Raw genomic sequence first — 24,133 nt, forward strand, 5'->3', positions numbered from 1 at the left:
AGTGCTGAACAGAAAAGACTGCCTTCAGCCTTCAGGCCAAAGGATCACAAAAAATAAAAAAAATAATAAAATAAAAAAAGTCACATTAATATGAAAAACAGGGAGAAAAAGCTAAAAATGCACCTGAACCCCTTTAATCTCAACTACATCTGGGAGATAAAGTTCCACTCCGAGGTCTACAATCACAGCTATATTTCACAAGCTGTGCAGTGACTCTCCAAATACGCAAATGATGACCCTCCCCAGAATCCCCTTTCTAATAAAACAGAAATGAAAATGAAAAACGTGGGGAGATCAGAGTCGTCCCCCGGCTAATCAAAGGCAGTCCATAACATATGTATGGGGGAAAATGGTTGCAGGCTCTTTACAGTCGAGCCCAAGCGCCACAGACTTTGTGCATGTTTGAGAACCCAAAGTTTGGTATCGATAAAAAAGCAACGAGACAGAATTAAAAATAAAAAAGGCAAATGAAATACTGAATCAAGAAGTGGTCAGAATGACATTTTCCAAACCAAAGGATTGCCTTTTCAGCTTATGAATGCTTTTCTTTCTCTCTCTCTCTCTCTTTTTTTTTTTAAACTGGTTTGTTGTAGCAAAGTAGTTTCCCGAGCAAAATGTGAGAAAACTGCTGCATATACAATTCAAGTAAGTCTTATTATAAGACATAAACCTCCACAAAAAAAGACACGACTGTAGAAAGATAAAAAAAAACAAACAACACACACACAAACACACACAAACACACACACAATTACAATCAGTGTCCTATTCTCAGCTAATCAGCTCCTAAAGGGGAATTCCACCGATTTTTCAAAATTTCCACATAATTTTGTTGTTGAGATGTAAACGGTCATTCAGAGTGATTTGGTGTGAAATTGTTCTTTACAGCGAAACATACTGCCTTAGATTTCTTCACAGTGGTGGTGATAGGAACCAGGGATCGCAAAGTCTACAATACAAATATAGCCACTATAAATAGTGGTAAATCTCAAAAAAATGAATTTTGGGACTATTTTGCCTCACAACACTCAGCAAGCACATTTCAGGTCAAACTATTGTTAAACAATGTATTTATAACCATTCAATGTAATAACTTTGTGAGGGAGCTTTTAGAGCTTTCAGTGGACGTCTGGTTCCTATCACCACCACTGTGAACAATTCTGACTCCGAATGCAGCAATTCACACCAAACCACTCTGAATGACTGTTTATATCTTAACAGTGTAATTATGCATACATTTTGGAAAACTGGTGGAATTTCCCTTTAACACGAGGACTGCCTTTCATTTGATGTTTCCCTCTCCACAAAGAGTGGGCAATGCTCAGTTAACATTCACTCAACAGGATTATATGCTCAGATGTTTCATTTTTTGCCTTCTTATTGGTGACGTTAATGCTTGAAAACAAATACAATCTAGATAAGAATAATAATAATAAAAAAAAAAAGTTCACAATCTAGACTCAAAAGATGTGCTCACTTTCTGACAACCTTGCCTCTGTTCTGGGTCACCAATTCTTTCTGAGAAAATACATTTCCAACACAAATACACTGGAAAAAAAAACGAAAATTGCCTTTGTGGGCCTCTTTCTCACTTCAACTGTTTAAAAAAAATTATAATAATAATAAAAAAAAGAGAAAATCGTACTTCTTTCCCCTCTTTCACACTTTCACACTCCCAACTTACACAATACATCAACATGAATACTTAAAAGAGCCTTAAAAAAAACATCAGGCGTTGCACCTGAACATTTGAACAGCACCTGCTTAAAGATACAAAATAATAATAATAATAATAATTATTATTATAATAGTAATAATGAAAGCTTAACAAAGCTTAAAACATCAGTGTGGCACAGTTTCAATTGGAGTTACACACAAAAGTAAACTTTAAAAAGAACTTTTCACACACGTACACAGCTACATTTCCTTGGAAGACTTTTTTTTTATAGAATTTTTTTTCCTGGAATGCTTTTCCATTTTTTTTTCTTACTTTTAAATTACTTTATAAAAGGATCGCTTAACGGGTTAAATGCTGACTTATTTGGCAGTGGCCACAAGGCAATGGTTTTCTAAGAACTGTACCATTGAACTGTGGCATCAGTACCAAACTGAAGTAGTCAAGCCCCTCCCTCCTTCAAAGAGAGAGAGAACATTTCATAATAAAAGCCTTATTCCGTAACCAGCTGGAGTTCATATAGTCACACTGACAGACCTGTGCTTGCATAACCACATGATAACCCCCTCCTGGTGTGCGTTTAATAAAGTGAAAGGCATTTTCGCTCATACTGATCTTAACCACTGTTCAAATGTGTCAGCATGGCATGAAGGCTTTTGTACTGTATAGTTTAACTGCTGTGTCAGTCATGTTATGGTGGATTCGCAAATTGGAATTTTAATTGGATTTTTTCCCCCAAACATCCCAACTAGAAGATACGTTTGAGGAGCTGAAACCATAAAACCTCAAGCAGATGACCCAGTAATGGGGGGCTCGCTTATGAAAGTGCACTTTCAGAAATGACCAATGTTTACAAGCACTCTAGCCCTGAAAAAAGGCGAAGTGCATTTATTGTTTTGGTACTGATGGCCAATCCTGTATTATATGGCTCCTAATGGTCTGGTTTGGATAGAGGATTATCCGCTGATGACGGAATTCAGAGGCTTTGAACAATGACACTAATGGTGAGGGGGTGAGGCACTGAGAGCTCCACTGAAGTCACGCCTGACCTGATTTACCTTCATCAGGAGTTGCATAAGTGTGCATGAACCTACTGACGATGGGGCATCTGCTCACATACACACACACGTACAGGCAGAAACATTCCTGAAACGAAACAATGTCTTCTCATTGAGAAATTATTCACAGTGGATCCAGTTGTGATGTGGAAGCAGCACAAGATAGGAAGCTGGGGGAGGGTTGGATGGAGAGAAGGGGATTGTGGGTGTTGTAGTCCTTTGGTGTTTGAGCTGGCTGGCTTCAAAATACTCTGCCTTAAATTAAAACAGATGGTTTGACCCAACCCTATGTATGCCCTGTCCTAAACCCAGTGGCGCCCCCTCATGCCAGGCTGCTGGGTAAAGTGCTGGGGGGGACCCAGAGGGGAGATAAAGGAGAGCGACTGGGTTTGAGATGTTTAATACAGGAATAATTCACCCAAAAAGATCAACAAGATCGATGACTAGCGATGAAAGCCAATGGGCGCCAGGAGGCTTGATCACATTCCCACTGTTTTTTTTTGAATGAGGTATCCCTTTTCTATGAGAGAAGGGGAGGGACACTTGCAGCAGAGACTTTCTTTCCTTCACACAGACGAAGATGTCAACTGTCCATCACCAGATAACCCCTCCTCTCAGGCGCAGTCCCCAATGATAACCAGCGGAGCGAGGAGCTGGCTGAGTTCTGCGGCTGAGACTGGTGCCCCCTTCAGGAGGCTGCTCCTCTGCCGCCGTTTAGCCAGTTTGGAGGTGGAAGGAGGCGAGAGGCGCATGGAGCAAGCGCCCACCGTCACCACCTGAGGGGCCTCCTCCTCCTTCTTCTGCTCTTCAAGGTCGTCCTGCTGGGCAAGCTGGCGGTTAACGGCCACCGCCTGCCCGGCGAAAAACGTCAGGTCCTTGGCACTACTGTTCCTACGGATGAGGAAAAGAGAGGCGGATGAGATTAACTGTTCTCTCACTATTCATTTAAACAGAATAATTCTGAACCCAATAATTAATCTTGGCTAATCTGTAAAATGTAGCATAAATAATATGAGCAAAAACTCACCTCTGAAGCAGGATGGAGGAGGGGATAGAGTCAGGAGCACCCTGAAGAAATGAGAGGGGGGAAAAATATCACATTTAAATCTGGGTTCAGTCAGTCAGTCACTTACATTAATGGATGTTGCATTGGATGATGCATTTATGACCATGCTAATCCAGGGAGATTACAAATTCTACATTTTAAAAATGTTAATGTATCGGCATCAATAGATATGTACATGAAAAATATTGCTTTTTTTTTTTTGAAGAAATTGAAGGTAATTATTATCATAGTCAATACTTCCATGCAATATCTTATCCTGACAATACTTCCTAGGAAGTTAAAGCAAGAACAAGTCCAGTTCCTTACCCCTTGGACCCATGGGTGCTGCAGAACCTGAGCGGCACTGAGCCGGTTCTTTGCATCCCGAACCAGCAATTTGGAGATGAGGTCTTTGGCACCGGAGGAGATGTGAGCCCACTCCTTCTCGGGAAACTCGTACTTGCCCTCCTGAATGCTCTCAAACAGCATGTTCTGAAATTAGGAAGGAAAAAGCAGAATTCGGTTATTATTTGCAGTCTTACTCAGTTTCCAATGCAGGTACACAGTTATGTACTAATAGTTATTACTGACAGCTGACATGCACAGTGCTGCTTCTGCTAGAGGTTGGTAGATGGTGTCGTACCTGGCAGGCTTGGCATGGCTCCCCGTTCTCCCAACCACAGTCGCTTCCACAGCGGCCCACGAAGGGAGGGTAGCCACTCAGCATGATGTACAGGATGACCCCCAGGCTCCACAGGTCACAGCGCTTATCGTAGATGGTGGCTTCCTCGTTGAACGCCTCCACCACTTCGGGCGCCATGTACTCAGCTGAACCACACTGCAGAAACAGAGAGAGATAGACTGATGAATTTACAGACACACGGCATTTCGGTGGAAACTGTTTTCAGTGCAACAGAAAGAGAAAGTGAGAGAGTGAGTCACTGAATGAGAACAAAACAAACAGTCGCCACCTGGGCTGTTAACAGCATCACAAGACTAGAACCAGGAACTGTCAGTTATGTCTGGGTGTGATAGGGAGTGCTGTGCCAATACAAAGGCGAGGGGAATGGGGGTGGTGTATAACAGTGTGGAGCTACTGTCTAGGTGCGGTTTTCTAAGCAGGCCAGTGTGATTCTAAGCCTGTGTCGGCTGATGCATGTCATGTGCTTCGAGCAGAGCTCTGAGTGGGTCTTAGACGGGCCGTGTGAGAGTCACATGGCAGAATTGCACTGAAATGAGATTAGCGATAAGCCACGAACAGGATCACGCCATGTGGACATTAATAAAGCAAAACCAATAACTAATTAGCCCTGTATTTGCATTAATTTGTGATTTGTGACTAATGTAATCGCAAACGTTACACAATCATGAGGACATTTACATTGCCTGCGCATCAAAATGTACTGTCCACTCCCCAGTTCATATATGAAAACTAAGCAGCCCATTATGAATTCAGTTTTTGTGACATCATGAAAAACAACTCATTTACATATACCTATTCAGTCTACAGCAGTTTAGCTCCGCCCATTCACACTGAAGTTCTAAAGAGTGTTTCGGCCTGGACTGCTTTCTGAATGAGGCACAATACAGTGAAGCCAATCAGCCAATCAGAGAAGATGCTACTTCTAGTTTGTCTAATTCAAAGGCATAAAGAGATTTTGGAAAAAATGGTCATGTAAAATGAATTGTTATGAATGATTCTACACAAACATAAGTTTGTAGAAAGGATAAAATAAGAAAACTGTAGGATATGGGCCTTTACAGTAAAGAAGATATATAGTTTCTTGAAACCGTACGTGTGCTCTTCGCGAAATACAGCCATGACCTTCGCACTGCTAGCAGAAATATTGCTTTTAATCTCTCCTGCTCTCAATATTTCTGAACAGTTCTGGTGCAGTAAGTGCAGAAACGGTCATTACGTGACTGAGGATAAGTGAGTCACTACAAGTTTTGAAAGCTCAGCTGAATGTTTTCACCTCAGTCTTCTGCCAAGCCCAAGCCACCTCCGCCTCTGAAACTAGGCCAAACGCTCAGGACGGGAAAAAGAGGATCGAGTGGGCCAGGAAGAGGGAAGAAAAAAAAATAAAAAATGCGCTTCTTACGTAACACTAACGCACACCCACAGCACATAAACAAAACACATACGCACCCTCCCGCAAACATGTATAACACAACAAACACAGCCCAAACCGAAAAGTCTAAAGTGAGCGGGTTCAGCAGGCCATGAGAACAAAGACATTCCTCCAAGCTGGACAGCTTTGAGGCCATTTCCCTTTAACAGGAGATTTTCTATCAGCGTTTTTCATTAGAAAGAGTCGTTTCACTACATAAACTACCAGAAATTATGAAATGCAGGCTGAAGCTGCTGTTATGAAACTGCCACTTTCGGGGCATTTTTCCTTAAGAGACTGTTGATCCAAGGGAACTTCTAGGTTAAAGTCCTTGGGCAAGCTTTTAAAGTAGTTCATTAGCTTAACAGCTACTGCTGGTTTATGAGTGCTGTAACCTACAGTAACACTGAGCAAACTTGAGCCATAAAGCCAACATCCTACAAAAGCAGGTTGTATTCTTGGGCATATCAGTGGGGGGTATTTCACAAATAACTTAAGCCCAAAGTCAAGTCTCTGTAACAGGAGGTGACATCAGGAACATTCTTACTGGGCCCGTCCTGAGTTTGGGCTAAAGTTACCCTTCTTTGTGAACCCCCGCAGGCTCAACGTGCCATATGTGCATTTTGTTTTGGTTTTGCTTTTGAGGCGGACCGTCCTTTTCCCTGCGCCAAAGCTAGCGGCGTGTTTGTGCTCGGCAGCTCGTTTCTTTTGTCTCCCTGAAGGCAGCTGTCGTCGCGCTCCGCCCCGCTGAGTCCTTATGTAATGCGCTTTCGCAGTGCAGGAATCCGCGAGCTGCAGACAAAGACTCTGCTGTTGCGAACTGCCCCCTCCTCCTCTGCTACAGCCTGCTTCTGCTAGCCTTCACTCAACACCCACCACATTCGGGTCAAAACTTCACAGCTACCCCCACACCGTCCTGACAAAGAAAGCCTCCGACCTGCTCCAGCTGATGGAACAAACCGCACCATTAAGTGTTCTGCACCAGCAGCACCAGCAGATGGAAGTAGATTTTCTCAATCAAACAAAGGATAAAAGTCTATTCCCACTGACATTGTTCTATTTCCCTTAAGATCTTCTGATCTGCTTCCCTTAACAATCGATTCAACTGCATCCATTCGGTTCTATTTCCCCTTTATGTTCTTTATTGTTTCAAACCCCTTAATATTCAATTCTATCAAACCTATTTTTAATTCCCCATGTCCCTCAGTTCCCAGGTCTTATTTCCCGTAAGGAGTATTCAACAAGCATCATCGCCGTCATTAACAAACAACTCTGTACCATGCTTCTTGGTGCATGCTGTGGAATCTACAGCCCAGAGACACAGAGGCTATCTCTGCTTGCATTTGATAAGAGTGAAAAAAGGGGCAGAGGGAGGGCGAACGATAGCCTGCACTGCAGATTTTCACTTTCAGGCTCTACTTCATCTCTGATGGTGTAAAACTAGTGAAGCCTTGCATCAGGCAGTGTCTCTCGCGCAGGCAGTCGGGCTGCACGGCAAAGATAGGCAGATAGAGCGCAAGTCTGTCACCTGACATATGCAGACTTACTGGCAGGGCAAATGCGGGGCTTTCCTGGCCATGTGACATGGAAGTGGCTTCTCAGCTGGCACCGAGTGTTTCGTGTTCGCTCATGTCTGAGGTTTGCATCAGCCTCCTGGGCTGGCAGGTTACCTTTAAGCAAAGCTCCGAATTCCCCTGTGCTGTTTGTTTGTGTGTAGTTGTGGTGTGTGTGTGTGTGTGTGTGTGTGTGTGTGTGTGTGTGTGTGTGTGTGTGTGTATGTGTGTGAGAAAAAGTAAAAGGCACAGTCTGAGGCGATGCAGTGCTCAGCATGCAGGAAGCTGTGCGGTTGCGTTTCTCAGAAAATCAAACCTGTTCCTTGAAGCTCTGTAGACGAGACCAAAGCTCTTACGGACCCCTACTCTCTTTCATCAGTAACACAGGTGCACCTTATCACTTCTAATACAAATGTACATACTGCTTCCATATTTTTTATGTGTACATAATATCTTTCGCCTTTTTATGTAATGTGTAGATTTACACTGCGCAAGATTCAGATTTCCTTCACAGCACAAGCCCACATGCGTAAAGCAAATGGTACGGTCTTAAGGGAGTAGAGGGGAAAGAAAACATGCGGCTACTAAACGTTTGCATCTGGATGTGCAGAGAGAGACACGGAGAATCTGATAAGATTGATTCTGCCTAAGCAAAACAAGCAGAGCGCATGTTCCACAGTTCAGCACAAGCCATGCCCACACAAACCTCCCCCACCTTACCCTCCCTCTGAGCCAGCCAATCACAAGCCAGTTGCTAGGCGCTGGGGGGGTCGACTTCTCTCCGCACCCACCTCTTTACCACTCTTCACCAGAGAGGCAAAACAAAGAAACTGGCTTCGGAAGGGGTGGGTGCGGTGAAAAAGTGAAGGAGCGAAAGGGACAGGCTGAGGCATGAGGGGTGAAAAGTGGAACGGAGTTCTGAAGTTCCTAATAAAATCACTTCCAAGAAGCCAGAAGTACTTTTTGATTCCCTGTCTGACTGCTGGTTCTGCTTTGGGCCTTGAGAGGTGCAGTTTGCACAACGTGTTCCTAGAATTCTGAGCCTGGGTGGATTTTTGTGTGTTTTTCTGGAAGTTTGATAAAGTACGTCCTTGTCTGAATGCCAACATGACTGCTACAGAAATATGCATTGGCTTACTTATGAAAACAAATCCAGACACAGCACACAACAGCAGAAGCAGCAACCTTTATATTTCATGTCTTGTTTTTGTCCTGCAGCTGCTGACAGGCCCACAGTCCTCATTTAAAGGGGATGTCTGCAGATTTTTCAAAATTCCTGCGTAACTAAATTGATAAGGAGTAAACAAAGTCATTCAGGGTGGTTTGATGCAAAATGCTCTGTTCTCGAGAAAACAGGAGTCAGAATTGTTCACAGTGGTGGTGATACAAACCAGACGTCTGAAGAGTTTAATGCCTACTTATGAATGTCTCAGCCATCAAGCAGTGTATTGTTTTACAATAGTTTTGAGAAGGTTTCAGCCTAAAATGTCTTTAAAATCCATTCATAGCAGAGAGGTACATTCTGAGGCCGAATATTCCCCGAAGAACAATTATTTTTTCAGATTATCGTTATTAACATTACAAAAAAATTCTGGATACAAATTAAAGTGGTCTATTTGCACTGTAGACATTCTGACCCCTAGTTTCTATCACTACTACTGCAAAGTTTCTCTACAATGCCCCTCAGTTTCACCTCAAACCACTCTGAATGACTGTTTATTTCTTAGTATATATTCAAAATTTTTGAAAAATCTGTGGACTTCCCCTTTAAGAAGACACAGTGTCCATTGTGAGTCCTATAGCCAGCTATAATATGATGCCTTTCTTCTGGGAGCCACACAAAACTAGCCTGTGGCCCGGACACTCAACAATGGACAAAGTGGGGGACATCCTTCCTCCACCGCATAGGCTAAACACATGAGAAACCCCTTTGCCATTCTATCCACAAATAGTCTGGAGGTGCAGGGGCCGTGCCCAACTCAAATTACGCCAAAAGCCCCTAGTCAAACATTTCTTTACACAGCATCCACCCCCGTCTGCACGACCTCTCTTCCTCTCTCGCCTTCCCTCAGCCATCACCTGTTGTCATCTGTCTCAATGCACTCAGAACCATGTGGGAGGCAGCACCAGCCTTTTAAACCTATACAAAACTCAGACAAACAGCTGAACTCTTCGCATTTCTCAAGGCAGCACAGTGTTCCTTTTTCAAGTTCAAAACATAACACCTTATCAATGAGTCACTCTCCGTTGGCTGATAAAGCAGAAGGATATGCAGATAAAGCAGAAAGGGATGTGAACTGCTTTGATAACTTACACTAGCACAGCCCAGCCTCTCTCAGAGCTTTCCCTAGTTCAAAAATTTCCCATAGCCGGTCCTTGACCTCACTGATTTGCTTCTTTCTACCAATGGGAGTGACCCATTAAGCTGACACCACCCAGGATCGTCCAATAGCATGACCAGACCGGGCCCTCGATAAGGAATGGCATTGTAAAAATGGCCAGCTTATCTGTGTGGCCATCAGAAACAACAGAGCAGGCTTAACCGCTCATAGCCTTCCTATTAATCCTGCTTTATTTATGAATCAACCCATAGGACTAAGAATATTTCCTTGGTGTTATTTTTAGGTGATTCAGCGACTGAGTGCCATTTAGTTCTTGTAACTCATACCAATTAATCTTTATTTTCAAGATTGAATCTAAGAAACTGTAAGATACTGTAATACTGCACTTAATATACAGTAATACTTCAATAGTCTTTCCCCAAGAACAATTTTATTTTTTCAAGATTTCTATGCTCATAGCGGCTTAAATGAATAACAGGGTTGAAAGTAATGGCGGCGAGTCTAATAGCAAATACACAAAATGTGTATTAGTAGTACCAGGAAATAGAAAAAATGTGTATTAACTAGCATACATGCTATTAGAGTGTCCTTAATACATTATATTAAGTTCTGTAAAATGCATTTTTGTTAAAAGGATAATTTACATTCAGTCTATAATTTGGGTAGCAGTGTTTCAAAGTTATTGGTTTTTTAGGGTTTAATGTGTTCAGGTAACAGTTGTGTTGCAGGATGCAAATAAAATATATATTTCATAACCTATAATAGGGCAGCACGGTGGCGCAGTGGGTAGCGCTGTCGCCTCACAACAAGAATGGCCTGGGTTCGATTCCCGGCTGGGCGACCAGGGTCATTTCTGTGTGGAGTTTCCCTGTTCTCCCCGTGTCTGGGTGGGTTTCCTCTGGGTACTCCGGTTTCCTCCCACAGTCCAAAAACATGCAGTCGGGCTGATTGGACATGCTAAATTGCCCCTAGGTGTGAGTGAGTGTGTGACTGTGTATGTCTGTCTGCCCTGCGATTGACTGGCGACCTGTCCAGGGTGTATCCTGCCTTCCGCCCAATGACAGCTGGGATAGGCTCCAGCACCCCACCGCGACCCAGAAGGATAAGCGGTTTAGATTATGTATGTATAACCTATAACAGACAACTCATAACTGGAACCCTCATGGGTTCAAACTTAAAACATTCACAGGCTTCCACAGCTCATTCCTACAACATAATTAGCATTCTGCATTGTTGTTCATGTAGTCACTTAATTCTAGGCCTTAGGAATGTGAATAGTTGTAAAGTAATGAGTTAAATACGTGACAACACTCAAGCACTCATACACACACATGTGTGTGCACCTACCGGTGTGAGGAGCTCTGGTGTGGAGATAGGAGAACTGTCATTGTTTAGCTTGATCCCACTGCCCAGGTCAAAGTCACAGATCTTCACAGGCGAAATCTGAGGTGGAAAAAAGTTTTGAAGAGCACAAATTACTTGATATTCTTGTTAAGAAGACACGCTTGAGTGGAACCTTTGCTTATGATTTATCAAACTCTCAATGTCAAGCACTGGAGTGCACTCTGATCTTCTGTTTATGTAATTCTTCTCTATGAAGAGATAAAATGCAAAAAACAAAAACAAGAGACACACAAAGACTTACCCTGTCCTCGTGTTCACATAAGATGTTTTCAGGCTTGAGGTCTCTGTGCGCCATGCCTGCAGGACACAAACATATACAGGGTCATACATTAATTCTCCAGGGTCATCAGGATGAGAAGGGATTACGGGTGGGATCGTAGGGGGCACTGGGAGCAAAGAAGTTTGTTTCCAACACAGTCTGCTGCCAGGAGCGGCTATGAATAGACAAGCGGCCCATCATCCAACTATCCTTCTGGCAGGAGACAAAACATGAGACTCTTGGCCTCCTCACTATTCTTCCTAGAACTCTGGAGATGCATCTTTCCAGTAAGAAGCCGAACTAATATCAAGAAGCGTTTCGATATCCCTTTACCAACCCCCAGCAAGCTCTCCTCCCCCTATACAGAATTCCTAAAACAATAAGGAGGCCAGCTTTGGCATGAGAGGAGCAGAAAGACTCTACACTTCTTTTCTCAAAGCCCTTCTCACCTTTGTTGTGCAAAAAGTCCAGAGCGCTTGCGATGTCCCGCACCACAATGCTAGCTTCCTGTTCGCTGAAGTGTCTCCTTTTGTGAATGTGGGTCAAGACGGAGCCTGGGGGAGAAAAAGCAGAAAACAAAACACATTAGAAGCACGTTAGCACCACTTACAAGGCCAGTTATATTAAGCTCCAAGCTAGACTACTGTAACCAGATTTGTAAGGCCTGTACAGAAATACCTGACCACCTGCGCGGCCTCATCCGCACAAGGCTACGTAGCGTCATTTACATTTATGCATATGGCAGACACTTATACATAGCAACCTTCGATTGAATCACGTTACAGAGGTTAGCGTTAGGAGTTTTACCCAGAGCACCTCAATAGTGTAGTCTAATGCTTGCCTGGGTGGAGATATTGAACCCTTGACTGCCAAGTAAGTGGACGACAGCAGTTTTATCCACTGACGTACAGCACCAGTTTTCTAGTTTTATTAGTTGCATTACCATTACATATTGGCAACTTTCAAGTATTTCATAATTCTTGAACACATAATTTTAAAGGCTGTGACTGAATCATTATTTATACCCCAAATTATGCAGATTTACTTTTTCCCCCCTTCGCACCAGAAAAATCTGGGTCAAAAATGTCTAACAGATATAAACAAGTGTGACGCAGTTTGTTACAATGCAATACAGGGCCAGAGAATGCTGAAAGGATCCACTTACCTCCTCTCAGCTTCTCGAACACCAGGTAAAACTTCTCCTCCTCCTCAAAAAACTCCACAAGCTCCAGAATGTTTCTGAAGAAAGCCAGAGTTCAGAAGCCAAGTGTTAAATTTCAGATGTAGACAAAACAAAGACGCAGCAGAGATGTCTCCTATTGAATGAGTATGGCTTCTAGAGGCATAGGGTAGCTGCCTATACCATTACACAGACACTTTGTCTTCATGGGCTAGAATCTATCTGGGTCAGGGCGAGCGTCATAGTCAAGTGATTGATTTCTCCCAGCTTTTTCCCCCTCGCATACTTTACTGGAGAGAACATCCATGACAGGCCAAAGCCAATTTTTGAATAACTTTCTTTTTGAATGAATTTCCAAAAGATGCTGTGCTTTGAAATTTGTGGTTAGTCCTTCTACTGAAGTCTACAAGCCTAACTGAATTAAATCCATTATATTATTGAATATTTTTAATTTAATTGGCGACAACTTTGACGAATTTATTACCTGTGGCCCTGGCACTGATACAACATCTCCACCTCCCTGAATACGCGACCTCGGCTGTGTCCTGGCCTCTTCTCGATGATCTAAGACGAGAGAGAGAGAAAGAGGAAGGATCTTAGGTTAGGATCAAAGACCACCAACAATAGTCTCAGCATAATTGCCTTTGCACTTTTAGTCTCTAGTCCCCCTAATTACTTTGGAAGGGTCTGCAAATGACCACTATGGTGGAGAGGAGCTTAACCCACTTCTCTCAGACCAGCAAAAGCAGGCCCTGCGTATCTAAATATACTTCAACCTATTTTCCAGTCTAAAGAGCCCCAAGACGTCGCACAAACACAAGGTCCTCACGTGGTTCATTCATGTCAACCTCCCACGGCAATAAAATCTCAACAACAGCACAAGCTAAATTTAGTCTAGGGGAGGGGGTTTATGAAGAGCACCGTCCTCTATGGGTAGCCAAATGGACTGTTGACACCGAATGGCATGGCTCTCCTGGGCCCCCCCTCACCCCCTGACCGCGTGCTGTGGGCTGGACGTGCGGCTTTTCCTGCTGGCTGGATTAGAGGTGCTTTTTAGGGCAGAGCAGCGCACAATGTGGGTCCAGGATTAGAGCCCAGTGACTGGTCTAGCGCTGCATTCCCTAACAAACCACAGCACGGCTGAGTCAGCAAGCTCTCAAAAGCAACCTTTCTCCATGAAAACTCATACCAGCACAGCAAAACGGCTACAGGTCGGAAAAAAGTTCTGTGTAAATGCATACATCAACTTCAAGATCAAGAAAACTGCACGGACAGAGCAGCAAAAAAAGGATTGTGCAAAACGTACATACGGACAGTCATGTACGTTTTGCACAATGTAGACACCTTGTATCTTCAAAAATCTAACTTTAAAGAAAAACGGAAAAACATACAGCTCTTGTCTTTAATGTCACAGATCAGTACTAGTTTGGCTTCAGACAGTTCAGAAAACAGCATCAACTAAACGAATAAAAGTGCGTCTGTATGCATGCATGCATAACTTTAGGCTGTACGCTCTGAGAAAATCCTAATACATATCTATTGTGAATAAACTGATTAAGATGATTCTGAAAGGGGAGGCGATGTAGAAAGTATGACTGTAAAGTTTGAGATGGAGGGCGTTCAAATTTTACAGTCCACTGAGAGGGATAGCATCATAAATCTTCATAGTAGCTTTGACAGGAGGGCCCTATAGAGCCAGACAGTGAGTCTGTAAATTAAGCCAGGCTTGTAAACACGACGCCCGTATCCAAAATCACTGAACGTATGCGGGGGAGGGGTGGGGTTAAGGCAGGCTGGCTAGCGGGGTTGTTTTCATTCAGCCTTCCCTTTTGTTCAGCCTGGGATACCGACACCGACCCTCTCGACACCACCCTTCAGCGAGGGGGAGGGGTGTCCAAGACATCTGGTCTCAATCTACCGTGCCCCTTTCCCACCCAAAACGACCTATTGCAGATAACGGCCCAGCACCCCTCGGGAGAGCAAAGCCCCTCTGTAGATAAACAACAATACAGAAGCCCGCGTGTTGCAAGTTGGTGGCGAAAACGTGTGTGCAGCTCCAAAAGTGCGGAGAAACTATACATAGTGTGCGTGCTGTCATAACAATCAATCAAACATAGGAGTACGGTCTCAAATATTTAGTCTATAGTATCAACTTGAGTGAGTGGAGAGCGTACAATGAGGTAGTGTGTCCTGTGAGAGCAACATATGTAAATTGTTGTTGGTGCAAATATGAATAGTGCAGCAACAGACTGTGCAAATATGAACAGTGCAATAATACTAGGAAAATAAAGTAAAAACAAAATGTTTTACCAGCTAAAAGTAAGCACATCCTATTTTTAAACAATAAAAGGAACTTTATTGTTATGCAAAAGCTGATCTGCCTAATCTTAACCATATCCAACCAACTCCATGACAAAACAGCCATGCAAACATTTTGCGACGTTGTCGTAACCACTGCATTATATGTATTACTGCTTGAGACCTGCAACAAGTTCTTCAAAAGGTCTAAATAAACACACACAAAATGCATTAAATGTGATTTCTTCTCTAAAAGTAAAAGTACAAGTCATCAATTTCAATACTACTCAAGTAAAGTACAAATCCTTCACCACTTCAGTCTTTTCCACTACATTTTTCACGAGTGATAAATAACTGTATAGCGTTTCAGTCAGCTGGGTTCTATAGGCGAACAGAAAAGAAATAGTGCTGCTACAGCACATTCCGTACCCACGCACACGTGCCCCTAAAATCAAAACACCCACAGCATTTCACAACGCTCAACTTCCTCAAAAGCATGTTCACGAGGCAACTTGCCTCAAGCAAATAACGTTTACTGTCCAAGCCACACCTTACATCTGCGCAAGAAGCGAAAAAAAGGGGAAAATGCGTAAACGTTACGGGTCACAACCTTAGGCCAACCCCCCTTTCTGCACTTGTCTGTACATGCCAGAACACCGTGTTCCCGCCACCGGACGATCTGCTGGCCAATGATAGTGAAGAGTAGGGGAGGCTGCAACAGTTGAGCGCTCCGATTGGCTGCCTTTAAGGATGGTCCAACAAAAACAACAGGGGGAAGTTTCTCTGCTGAGCCAGCATTGAACGTCTGTACAACAACACCACCACAACAATTCATAGCTTAGCGCCGATAGGGGATCTAAGATAATCTTTAACTGAACTTAAAGGGCCTTTATGCCATGTTTTACTCAGATTTTAGTTTTTCATTTGAGGTCCATTTATGATGTGTGATTTTATGCACCAATATGCATTTTCCAACATTTCTATATCCCTAAAAATTAAACAGGCTGTTTTCGTTACAGTGCCTATAAGACTGATATATGTAAATAAGCTCTGCTCTGATTGGCTGCCCTATATTTTGCATCAATTCAAAAAGCACTGGATCTGGAACATTCCTTGCAATTTCAGCTCGAATGAACTAAGCTAAACTGCTGTAGGTTGAATAGGTATATATGCAAATGAGTCGGTTATGACATCACAAAAACATGCTGTTCCATTTGTCGTCTTTAAACACTGCTGTATTAAAAAAGTCAATAGCTAACTTATCAAATCTAGTTATGTGGTATGCCGGCTCAAATAAACAAGTAAAAAAAATCTGAAACATGCCCAACTGTATGCAACTTTGACTCGGTCACACGCAAACTCAAAACACTGAGCTCACCACCCACATCCTTCTGAAATGTAACATCATAACATCAATCCATACCAATCATAACAGCCATGCACATGCCACTGGCGCAAAACAAGTGCAGTCACAAGTCTTTGACTCTTGCTCTCAATACCTGTTCCAAGAAACAGCACGTGTGCAAACAGGCTTGTCTCATTCAGCACAAACACTGGAACCTCACTTTTAATTGTTCAGGGAGCTGTTGTGTTGAAAGATACTACAAATAATGTACTTCTAAGCAATAATCTCATCAAGATATTAGAATCTGATTTACAACCCAACTTAGAAGGGAGGAAGTGAGTCTTACCTTTACAGCATATTCTTTATGGGTGATCTGGCTGATGCAAGTTTGGACTTTTGCATAGGCTCCCTCCCCCAGCACCTCATCCTGCAGCTTATATACATCTGAAAAGAAGGAAAAACAAATGTGACATTACTATAGACCTCTAAAGCTGTGCTGCATGACTATGATTGTGAATAATGAGACAACTCGGCTGATATTGCCATCTATTACCTTAACACAGCTATAGATTGTAGTGCTAGAGAATATTAATAAAATTCAATATCACTGGGCCCATTTTCACCTGAGGTCCACTTATCACATTTTCACAGTTTTAGGTACCAAAATTAGACATATTTTTTATTTTTACATTATCTCTCTTTATTGCTTAGAATTATAAGAGCCCATGTTTGTTACTGAGCCCCATTCAAAAAGCAATCCAGGGTGAAGCACCCCTTATAACATCAGTGTCAATGGGCGTGGCAGAACGGATACACCACTGTAGGCAGAATATGCGAATATATGTAAATGAGCTTTTCATGACATCACAAAAACAACAAATTCTAAAAGGTTGTTTTACATTATGCATTAAACACATTTCTAAAAAGCAAGGGCAATTTGATTTTCCATAATAAGTTAACATTAATAAAGTTTCTAATTGTACACATTAACCTGACGCACAGCACATTTTTAGACTATTTATTTTATTTTTAGGAATTCTGAACAAAACCAATATCCCAGTATACCAGTACTGATGATATATTGCCATGACTGCCGTGGAGATGCACATACAGGCCTTCACATATTACTCACCCTCAAACCGCCCTGAGAAGCTGTCTGTTGCCCGGCACCTCTTTTTCTTCTTATTTCTTTTCTTGGCGTCGGGTATGTCGATTGGCTGGCTGGATGGCATGTCTACAAATTAGAACAGAAAGACAGTACGAAAAAAAAGACATTAAGATGCTGATCCTTTGGGACAAGCTATAAACACAGGCAGATGGAAGACACAGGCTTAACTATAAAAAGCACGGGCAATGAGGCAAGTGGACCAAAAGCAGGTCAAGAGGTTCTGACGCTTTACTGTAAACAGCAGCGGTGTGGGTTTATCCCACATCACAGCTGTAACTCCACAGCCTTCCCAAAATGATAGTTACTGCGTGTAGGTGGTTTTAGAAGCGGCTCATCAGCCTCAAGCAAAACAACCTCAACAAGAGCCAGAGCACTACGTAAACATGGGTTTACAATGTCATGAAAATAGGGCTCCAGCTTGAAGACAAAAATTAAGATACATGACGTCCATGAAACCTAATACTCACCGGGGCGGTTAGAACAATCAAAATTGAAGGCAGGGTCAAGAAGGTGGGATCCAGTTTTGCTGAATTCTTCTGATTCAAAAGGATTCTGGCCCTACATAAAAAAGAAATGTAAACATTTTAGGCAAACTCCAAGCCAAAAGCAGTGCACAAGGTCACTGTATGTTTAGTAATCATCTCAGAGGTCCCAGGTGAATCTGCAACTTGTGTACACGTTTATCCATTGTTTATGTTGGTTACTATCCGCTCAGTAGTCAATAATGACTGATGTATAAATGCCCTGTGACTCCACTTGTAGTCAGCATGTATTGTGGCACGTCTGTCAGGGCAACAAGTCTATGACAGCCTGCAGCATCACCAACTTCAGAGGAAGTGTGTGACAACACACCTTGAAAGAGCGGTGAAATCCGGTTACAGCGGCAATCTTGTTTTGCACCATTTTTCTTTTCCTGAATCAGTGACCTTTTTTGGATTGGTGGCTGGTGGCAACAACGGTGGTCTTTTAGCTTCAGTGATTAACTTCACTTAGCTAATTGACGTCTGGTGACTGTGTGCTTCGAACGGGAAACCTGTAAAGAAGAAAATACAGTTAGAAGAACAGAAGTCACCAGCAATTAATTTCACACCTAATTAAATTTAATGAAGGAGTGGTTAGTCAAGCTAGGTATTGAAAAGAAACAACAAATAAAGGGCTGTAAGTATTTGTATTTATATACTTCTTACAATTATTATATGCTTACTTATTACCCTAGAAGTCTAATACACATAATCCAGCTCAAGATATCAACTAAATCTTTTTGAAAATCCTTATTTTGTACTGTATTTATGTTTATTTGCCCTGATTCTAATAACATAGTGATTTTACATGCAACATCCTTCTTATAGCTGAGATAAATGGTTTTAAATAATGTGCTTAGGTGCCTAAGAGGTTTGCACAGCACATACAAACATACATAATACATTTATACATACATAACTGCCTTGTACGTATGTATACTCACATATATACATACACTAATGACTAACCTGCAACTAGGCACATGTGCATAACACTTCTACGTCAGCAGGGGGTTTATAGCTACACCACAACAACTGAGAACTGAGCAGTCAGAGCCATGAATAAAAGCACGTACAAGCAGTAGGCTTCTGGCTCTGCCCCAACATGCCAGCCAAGTTAAACTGCGGCCAAGAATAACCCAGCATGTACCCCGTTTGGCCGAGCTAACTTAGTCTCTACAGCACATCATATTAGCTTTGACCATGAAATAACATTATTACTCATTTTCATCCAACGTACAGGCACTAATATGGCAGATGACTATAGAGTTTACTGATGTAGGAGAACAATGACAAACAGCAGCAGCAGCAAACCATCTACAGCAGTGATTCTCTATTTGATTGAACTCATCAGCTCATTCCCAAACCATCTCTGAGGTTATACTGGGTGTGTTCGAGCAGGAAAGAGACTGAAATGTGGAGAAGGAATGAAAGACACTGATTTTAGACAGGTCGCCAGATGGCTGCACCAAGAGCCAGACAACCAACAACAACGTGTTCACGTTAGCCACTGTGCTTCAATGCGAACTACCGTTAGCTATACGAATTAGACAGCTAAGCAGACAAGCACAAACACAAAACAGACTGTTTACATGAGTCCTGAGTCGTTTTTTTGCTTATTTCCCATTCCATCCTATTTGAATTTCCCAGTCCACCTTAAATGGTGCAGCAGTTCCATTCTGGCGCCTCAGGCGCCAGAATGGAACTGCTGCACCATTTAAGGTGGACTGGAAAATTCGAATAAGCAGCTAACCATTCGTTTCTGAATCTCATTCGCAGCAAAACAGCTAAGCTTGCTAACATGCTAAAAAGCCCATATCTTGACTGTAAAGCAATGTAAGCACCACAAGCTCGACTCACCCCGTCGTTGGCGGTGTTTTTCGTTTTAAAGCTCCAGTCTGGACGCCGTTGTTTGACCCCTCTCTGCTTCGGAAAGCAGCAGATGTTGGTCGTGGGCTGTTGGGGCTGATGTGGTGGAAGGTAGGGAACTCACATAGACCCTCAGCCTTTTATAAGCTCACCGGCCCCTTTTCGGTTAGCCCCGCCCCCTATCACTGTAAACAGAGAGAGAGAGAGAGAGAGAGAGAGAGAGAGAGTGTCACGTGGTGGTCTGACGTATCCCGTGCAGGGCGGATTTGATATGCTTTGTGTCTTTTCTAGAAGATCAGAAAGAAAACAGTGGTGGATACCACGACTTCTAAAATGATGAACGACCGAAAGTATTTCAAAACCACCTCAATCCGAACCGTTTAAACTCGCTGAAACTGTAGCAGCTGCCTTTTATTACAGGCTGCATATGGCTACATCCTGCATGATGCAAGGCGCTGTAATATCCCAACCACCGCCACCAGAAAGCCTAATGACTAAGCAGAGAGAAACTATGTGGCCTGGTCATTCAAACGGCACCCACATATCTTACACACGATTTCAGCATACAGAGACAAGGGCTTGGTAGTTAGAGCTACATCAGCATGTTAAAAATGACTCAGCGGCGCTTTAAGCTGCAAACATACCATCACAAATAAAGAACATCACTTCATAAAGCATCTTCTGTATAGTTAATATGGTCAGTGTGCATTCTTAAAGGGCAATTCCACCACTTTCTCAAAATGTCTGCCTAATTAAATGGTTAAGATGTGAAAACAGGATTTCAGAGTGGTTTGGTGTGAAATGCTCCGCTCTGGAAAAACTGACCAAGTCCGAATTTTTCACAGTGGTGGTGATAGGAACCAGACGTCCAAAGTGTTTAATGCCTGGAAAAGGTTCCTCAACAAAGTTATTATACAAATTGGTTATGAATACATTGCTGGATGCCAGAGGAATTATTTATGATAGTTTGGACATTAGCTTTGGGGCTAAAATGTATATATTTTTAATCCACTCATAGCATAGAAGTACAAGGAACGTGTTGTAAAGCAAACTAGAACCCAAATAAATCCTATTTTTTCAGTGTTACTACTATTTTATCATATCATCATGATATACAACAGCTAGAGTAAGTTCACTGGTGGTTTTGGACAATAAATAAAATGGTTATATTTATGTTATAGACATAAGTGACCCCTGGTTCCTATCACCACTGCTGTAAAGAAATCCAAGTTAGTAAGTTTCTCTACAATGAACCATTTCACATCAAAACAATCTGAATGACTTTGTTTACATCTCAACCATTCAATTATGCAGACATTTTATAGGTAGTTCACATACTAAACAGTATTTACTTTCCTCTATTGACTCATTCATGTCTGAAAAGAAGTGTCATAGAGTTTGTTCTAATTGGTTTATAGTGGTCATGTGTTGTGTACCTTAGATCACAGCTACCGTTGGCCAAAGTTTGCCCATCAGGATGTTTGATTTGGCCCGCCGGACAGTTACCCACTCACTCACCCAGGGGCAAAACAAACATTTTTTTATTCTATAAATAACTTGCTTAATTCTAGTTTTTAAAAGGAATGTACATTACACTACATTTTAGTAACAAAATGTAGTATAATGTCAAAAAATACAGTTTTAAAATACAGTCACTTTGTGTATCGTCAAATATGGAATGTCAGAATAAAAGCAGCTTTATAGGATAAGGAAAAAATCTTAGCTTTCAGTGTAAGTTAATGTAACATGATAATGTAACATGATTTTTCATTTGTCAGGATATTTTAACACAGTGTAAACAAAAAAAATTGGGGATACAATGTTTTGTTCCAAAAGCACTATTAGTTGAACTAACAGTATTTGATTTTTTTTTCTATCACTTTTTAAAATTTTTGAGTGTCATTTTTTAATGTTTTAGTCACAATCAAATTAAAAACCACTAGTCCCATATAATCAAAAGAATAAAATTAACATGATAAACATTTTAGACATATGGTGTGATTAATTCTAAAAAAAAACACAGATTTGTGCTCAGTGCTCAGAGAACACACGGACCAAACGAACATTTCACATTTCAGACCTGCGTTCAAACGAGATAAAGGTGAAAAAGTACAAATGAGACAAAGAAGAAGAACGAGCCACTACAACATTTTAGCGCTTAGCACGAATGTGTGTCATAAATCACAGGTGTCACAGAAAACGTGAGTTTTCAGCACAGCCCAAAGACGAACAATGTCTTCACCGTGTCACATGACCCACTGAAAGGAAAACACCTTCACAGTGCTGTACAGTGAAACTCCCTCGTGTTCAAACAGCTGTACAGATGAACATAGGGCTGGTATTTCTAGGAGGCGAAGCCAGGAATTCTAGGAGTTTGCACTCTCTCTCGTGAAGCTGACACGTTTTACAGACTGCTGAGTCAAATCGAGCTGCGCTGAAGCCTCTCATGATAGTGTTAATGAAATACCTCTCTATCTATTTGCTCCTTTCAAAAAAGCAGAAAGGACGTGTGACTTTTCTTTGAATAAACACAAATCCTGGGCCCGAACGTTTTGTACTCTCTAAACTTCTTGTAACTTTGTCTGTATGTCATTTATTATTCTTTTCTGATTGTGCACTGTGTGTGTTACTGTAAGTCACGAAATTCACTCAGAGAATGTGGAAAGTACCCATAGCACACATGCCAGACAGCATGAAATATGAGTGAATATCCTCTCTGCTTACAGGCCGCTTAAGTTTTTTTCCTTCAACCCATCCAGCAAATCCTACTTTATCCCTCCCTTACCGTGTAAGGCCACTTAATAAAGAGGAACATCTTGTGACTCTCTCTCTCTCTATATATCTCCCTCCCTCTCTCTCTGTCTCTCTCTCTCTCTCCCTCTATCTGAGTATTCTGGCCTGCAGGCCCCAGTCTGAAAACAGAAGCAAACATTGCGCAAAACTGCTCGTGGAGGGAGAAGCACATGATGCAATTCCTAGTCGTGTTGACAACAAGCCCTACACTGAAGCAGGAGCAGAGGGTCACTCCCCGGCCAGCAGAAGCAGCGTAGAGGGCCCATAGCACCGAAAATTAAAGGAGTGGTTCACTCAGAAATGTTGCTAACAGTGAATGTAACTGAATGGCCATTAATGAACATTGTGCGAATTCATGGCTTACTGAAAACTTGATTGAACTTTCTGGAAAAAAAAACAGTCAAACTACATTTCGTTGATTTTCTAAAACACATTCTCTATAGAGAACAAACACAAATATGGCATTTCCTGCCTATTTTAGTGCACAATTTCTAATTATTTACTGAGTTGGAAAACCTAAAACATACAATGTGCCATACCTTCCACATAGGCCACATTTTATGTTTTGTTTATGTTAAATTCATCAAATTAGCAGTAATCGTGCATAGTAGAGGATGCAGTAATTTGACTAGGGGCACCCAAACGTTTGCATACACCTGTATCTAACAGGTAACTATTTTGTTACTCTGCAGTTACACTGGCCCGGTGAGGCAACACACCGCAATGGATCCCATTCATTTTCAAAGGGAAGCGTTGATTGCATGAGAAGCTGCTGTGCGGTACATGAGGAGTCTGATGTGTTTGGGAAATGTGGTTCATGGAAAAGTTAAGCAGAGCTGAATTTTATGCAAATGAATCCAGCAAAGGCAGGTTGTGTTTGCATGACTTGTGCATGCAGTTTTCAAATGTTCCTGCAAGACATGGAAGAAAAAGCTCACGTGTAACCACAACTGCTTTACTCCGAAAATTCAAAATCTGACTGGAAAGATAATCAGTTAGATGTTAATACACTGAAATAACTGATGTTGACTGTGAGTGATAATCAACAATCTATGTTCCCTATCTGTCCATGTTTAACTTTGTCAATGTTTTGGAAAATGCTAGCTTAATGACGAATATTACATTCACTTTGTGAATATTCCTCCCCAAAAAAAACAATTAAAGCGTTAATTACATAAATATTGACTTAACAAGACTAAAATTCAATTGGATTTCACAATTAATGCCCTTGTAACACCCACAGCCCAAAGCCTCGCTAGACCCATATAAATCTACCTTTATCGTTGGGGAATTTGTGTCTGGGAGGCATGACGTTTGGTGTGGTGTACCACAGGGCTCTATCCTTGGGCCACTTTTTTCATTATATATATATATATATATATATCCTGCCAAATATCATCAGTCAAAATCAACTTCTACACCAATGCACTAGCCACATCGTATGTGGATGCAAACAATACAGTTGCATCTAATTAATCACTTCACACATTTGTTACATGATGGGATAAAAGT

General features: G+C 41.9%; 1 protein-coding gene across 1 annotated transcript; it reads right to left on the reverse strand.

Annotated features, from left to right (window-relative positions):
• Positions 1 to 565: 565 nt before the first annotated feature.
• Positions 566 to 19,946, reverse strand: mknk2b (MAPK interacting serine/threonine kinase 2b). The gene is made up of 14 exons (XM_036579522.1): positions 19,820 to 19,946; positions 18,291 to 18,471; positions 17,906 to 17,996; positions 17,403 to 17,504; positions 16,617 to 16,714; positions 13,112 to 13,191; positions 12,613 to 12,686; positions 11,897 to 12,001; positions 11,430 to 11,485; positions 11,132 to 11,227; positions 4,422 to 4,616; positions 4,106 to 4,270; positions 3,761 to 3,801; positions 566 to 3,624 (listed from the first exon to the last, which is right to left on the reverse strand). Exons 2-14 carry the CDS (start codon positions 18,339 to 18,341, stop codon positions 3,348 to 3,350), a joined length of 1,431 nt encoding a protein of 476 aa, XP_036435415.1. The 5' UTR covers positions 18,342 to 18,471; positions 19,820 to 19,946; the 3' UTR covers positions 566 to 3,347.
• Between the last annotated feature and the right edge of the window lie 4,187 nt (positions 19,947 to 24,133).

The sequence above is a fragment of the Colossoma macropomum genome, unplaced genomic scaffold, assembly GCF_904425465.1.
Source record: "Colossoma macropomum unplaced genomic scaffold, Colossoma_macropomum, whole genome shotgun sequence".
NCBI lineage: Eukaryota > Metazoa > Chordata > Actinopteri > Characiformes > Serrasalmidae > Colossoma > Colossoma macropomum.

What these genes read in the sequence shown, in the direction of transcription:
- mknk2b (XM_036579522.1), bottom strand. Translation starts at nt 18,341, where the DNA reads ATGGTGCAAAACAAGATTGCCGCTGTAACCGGATTTCACCGCTCTTTC. An exon ending in TGATTGTTCTAACCGCCCCG is followed by an intron (nt 17,505 to 17,905) that starts GTGAGTATTAGG and finishes TCTAATTTGTAG; the next exon opens with ACATGCCATCCAGCCAGCCA. An exon ending in CACCAGAGCTCCTCACACCG is followed by an intron (nt 4,617 to 11,131) that starts GTAGGTGCACAC and finishes CTGTTTCTGCAG; the next exon opens with TGTGGTTCAGCTGAGTACAT.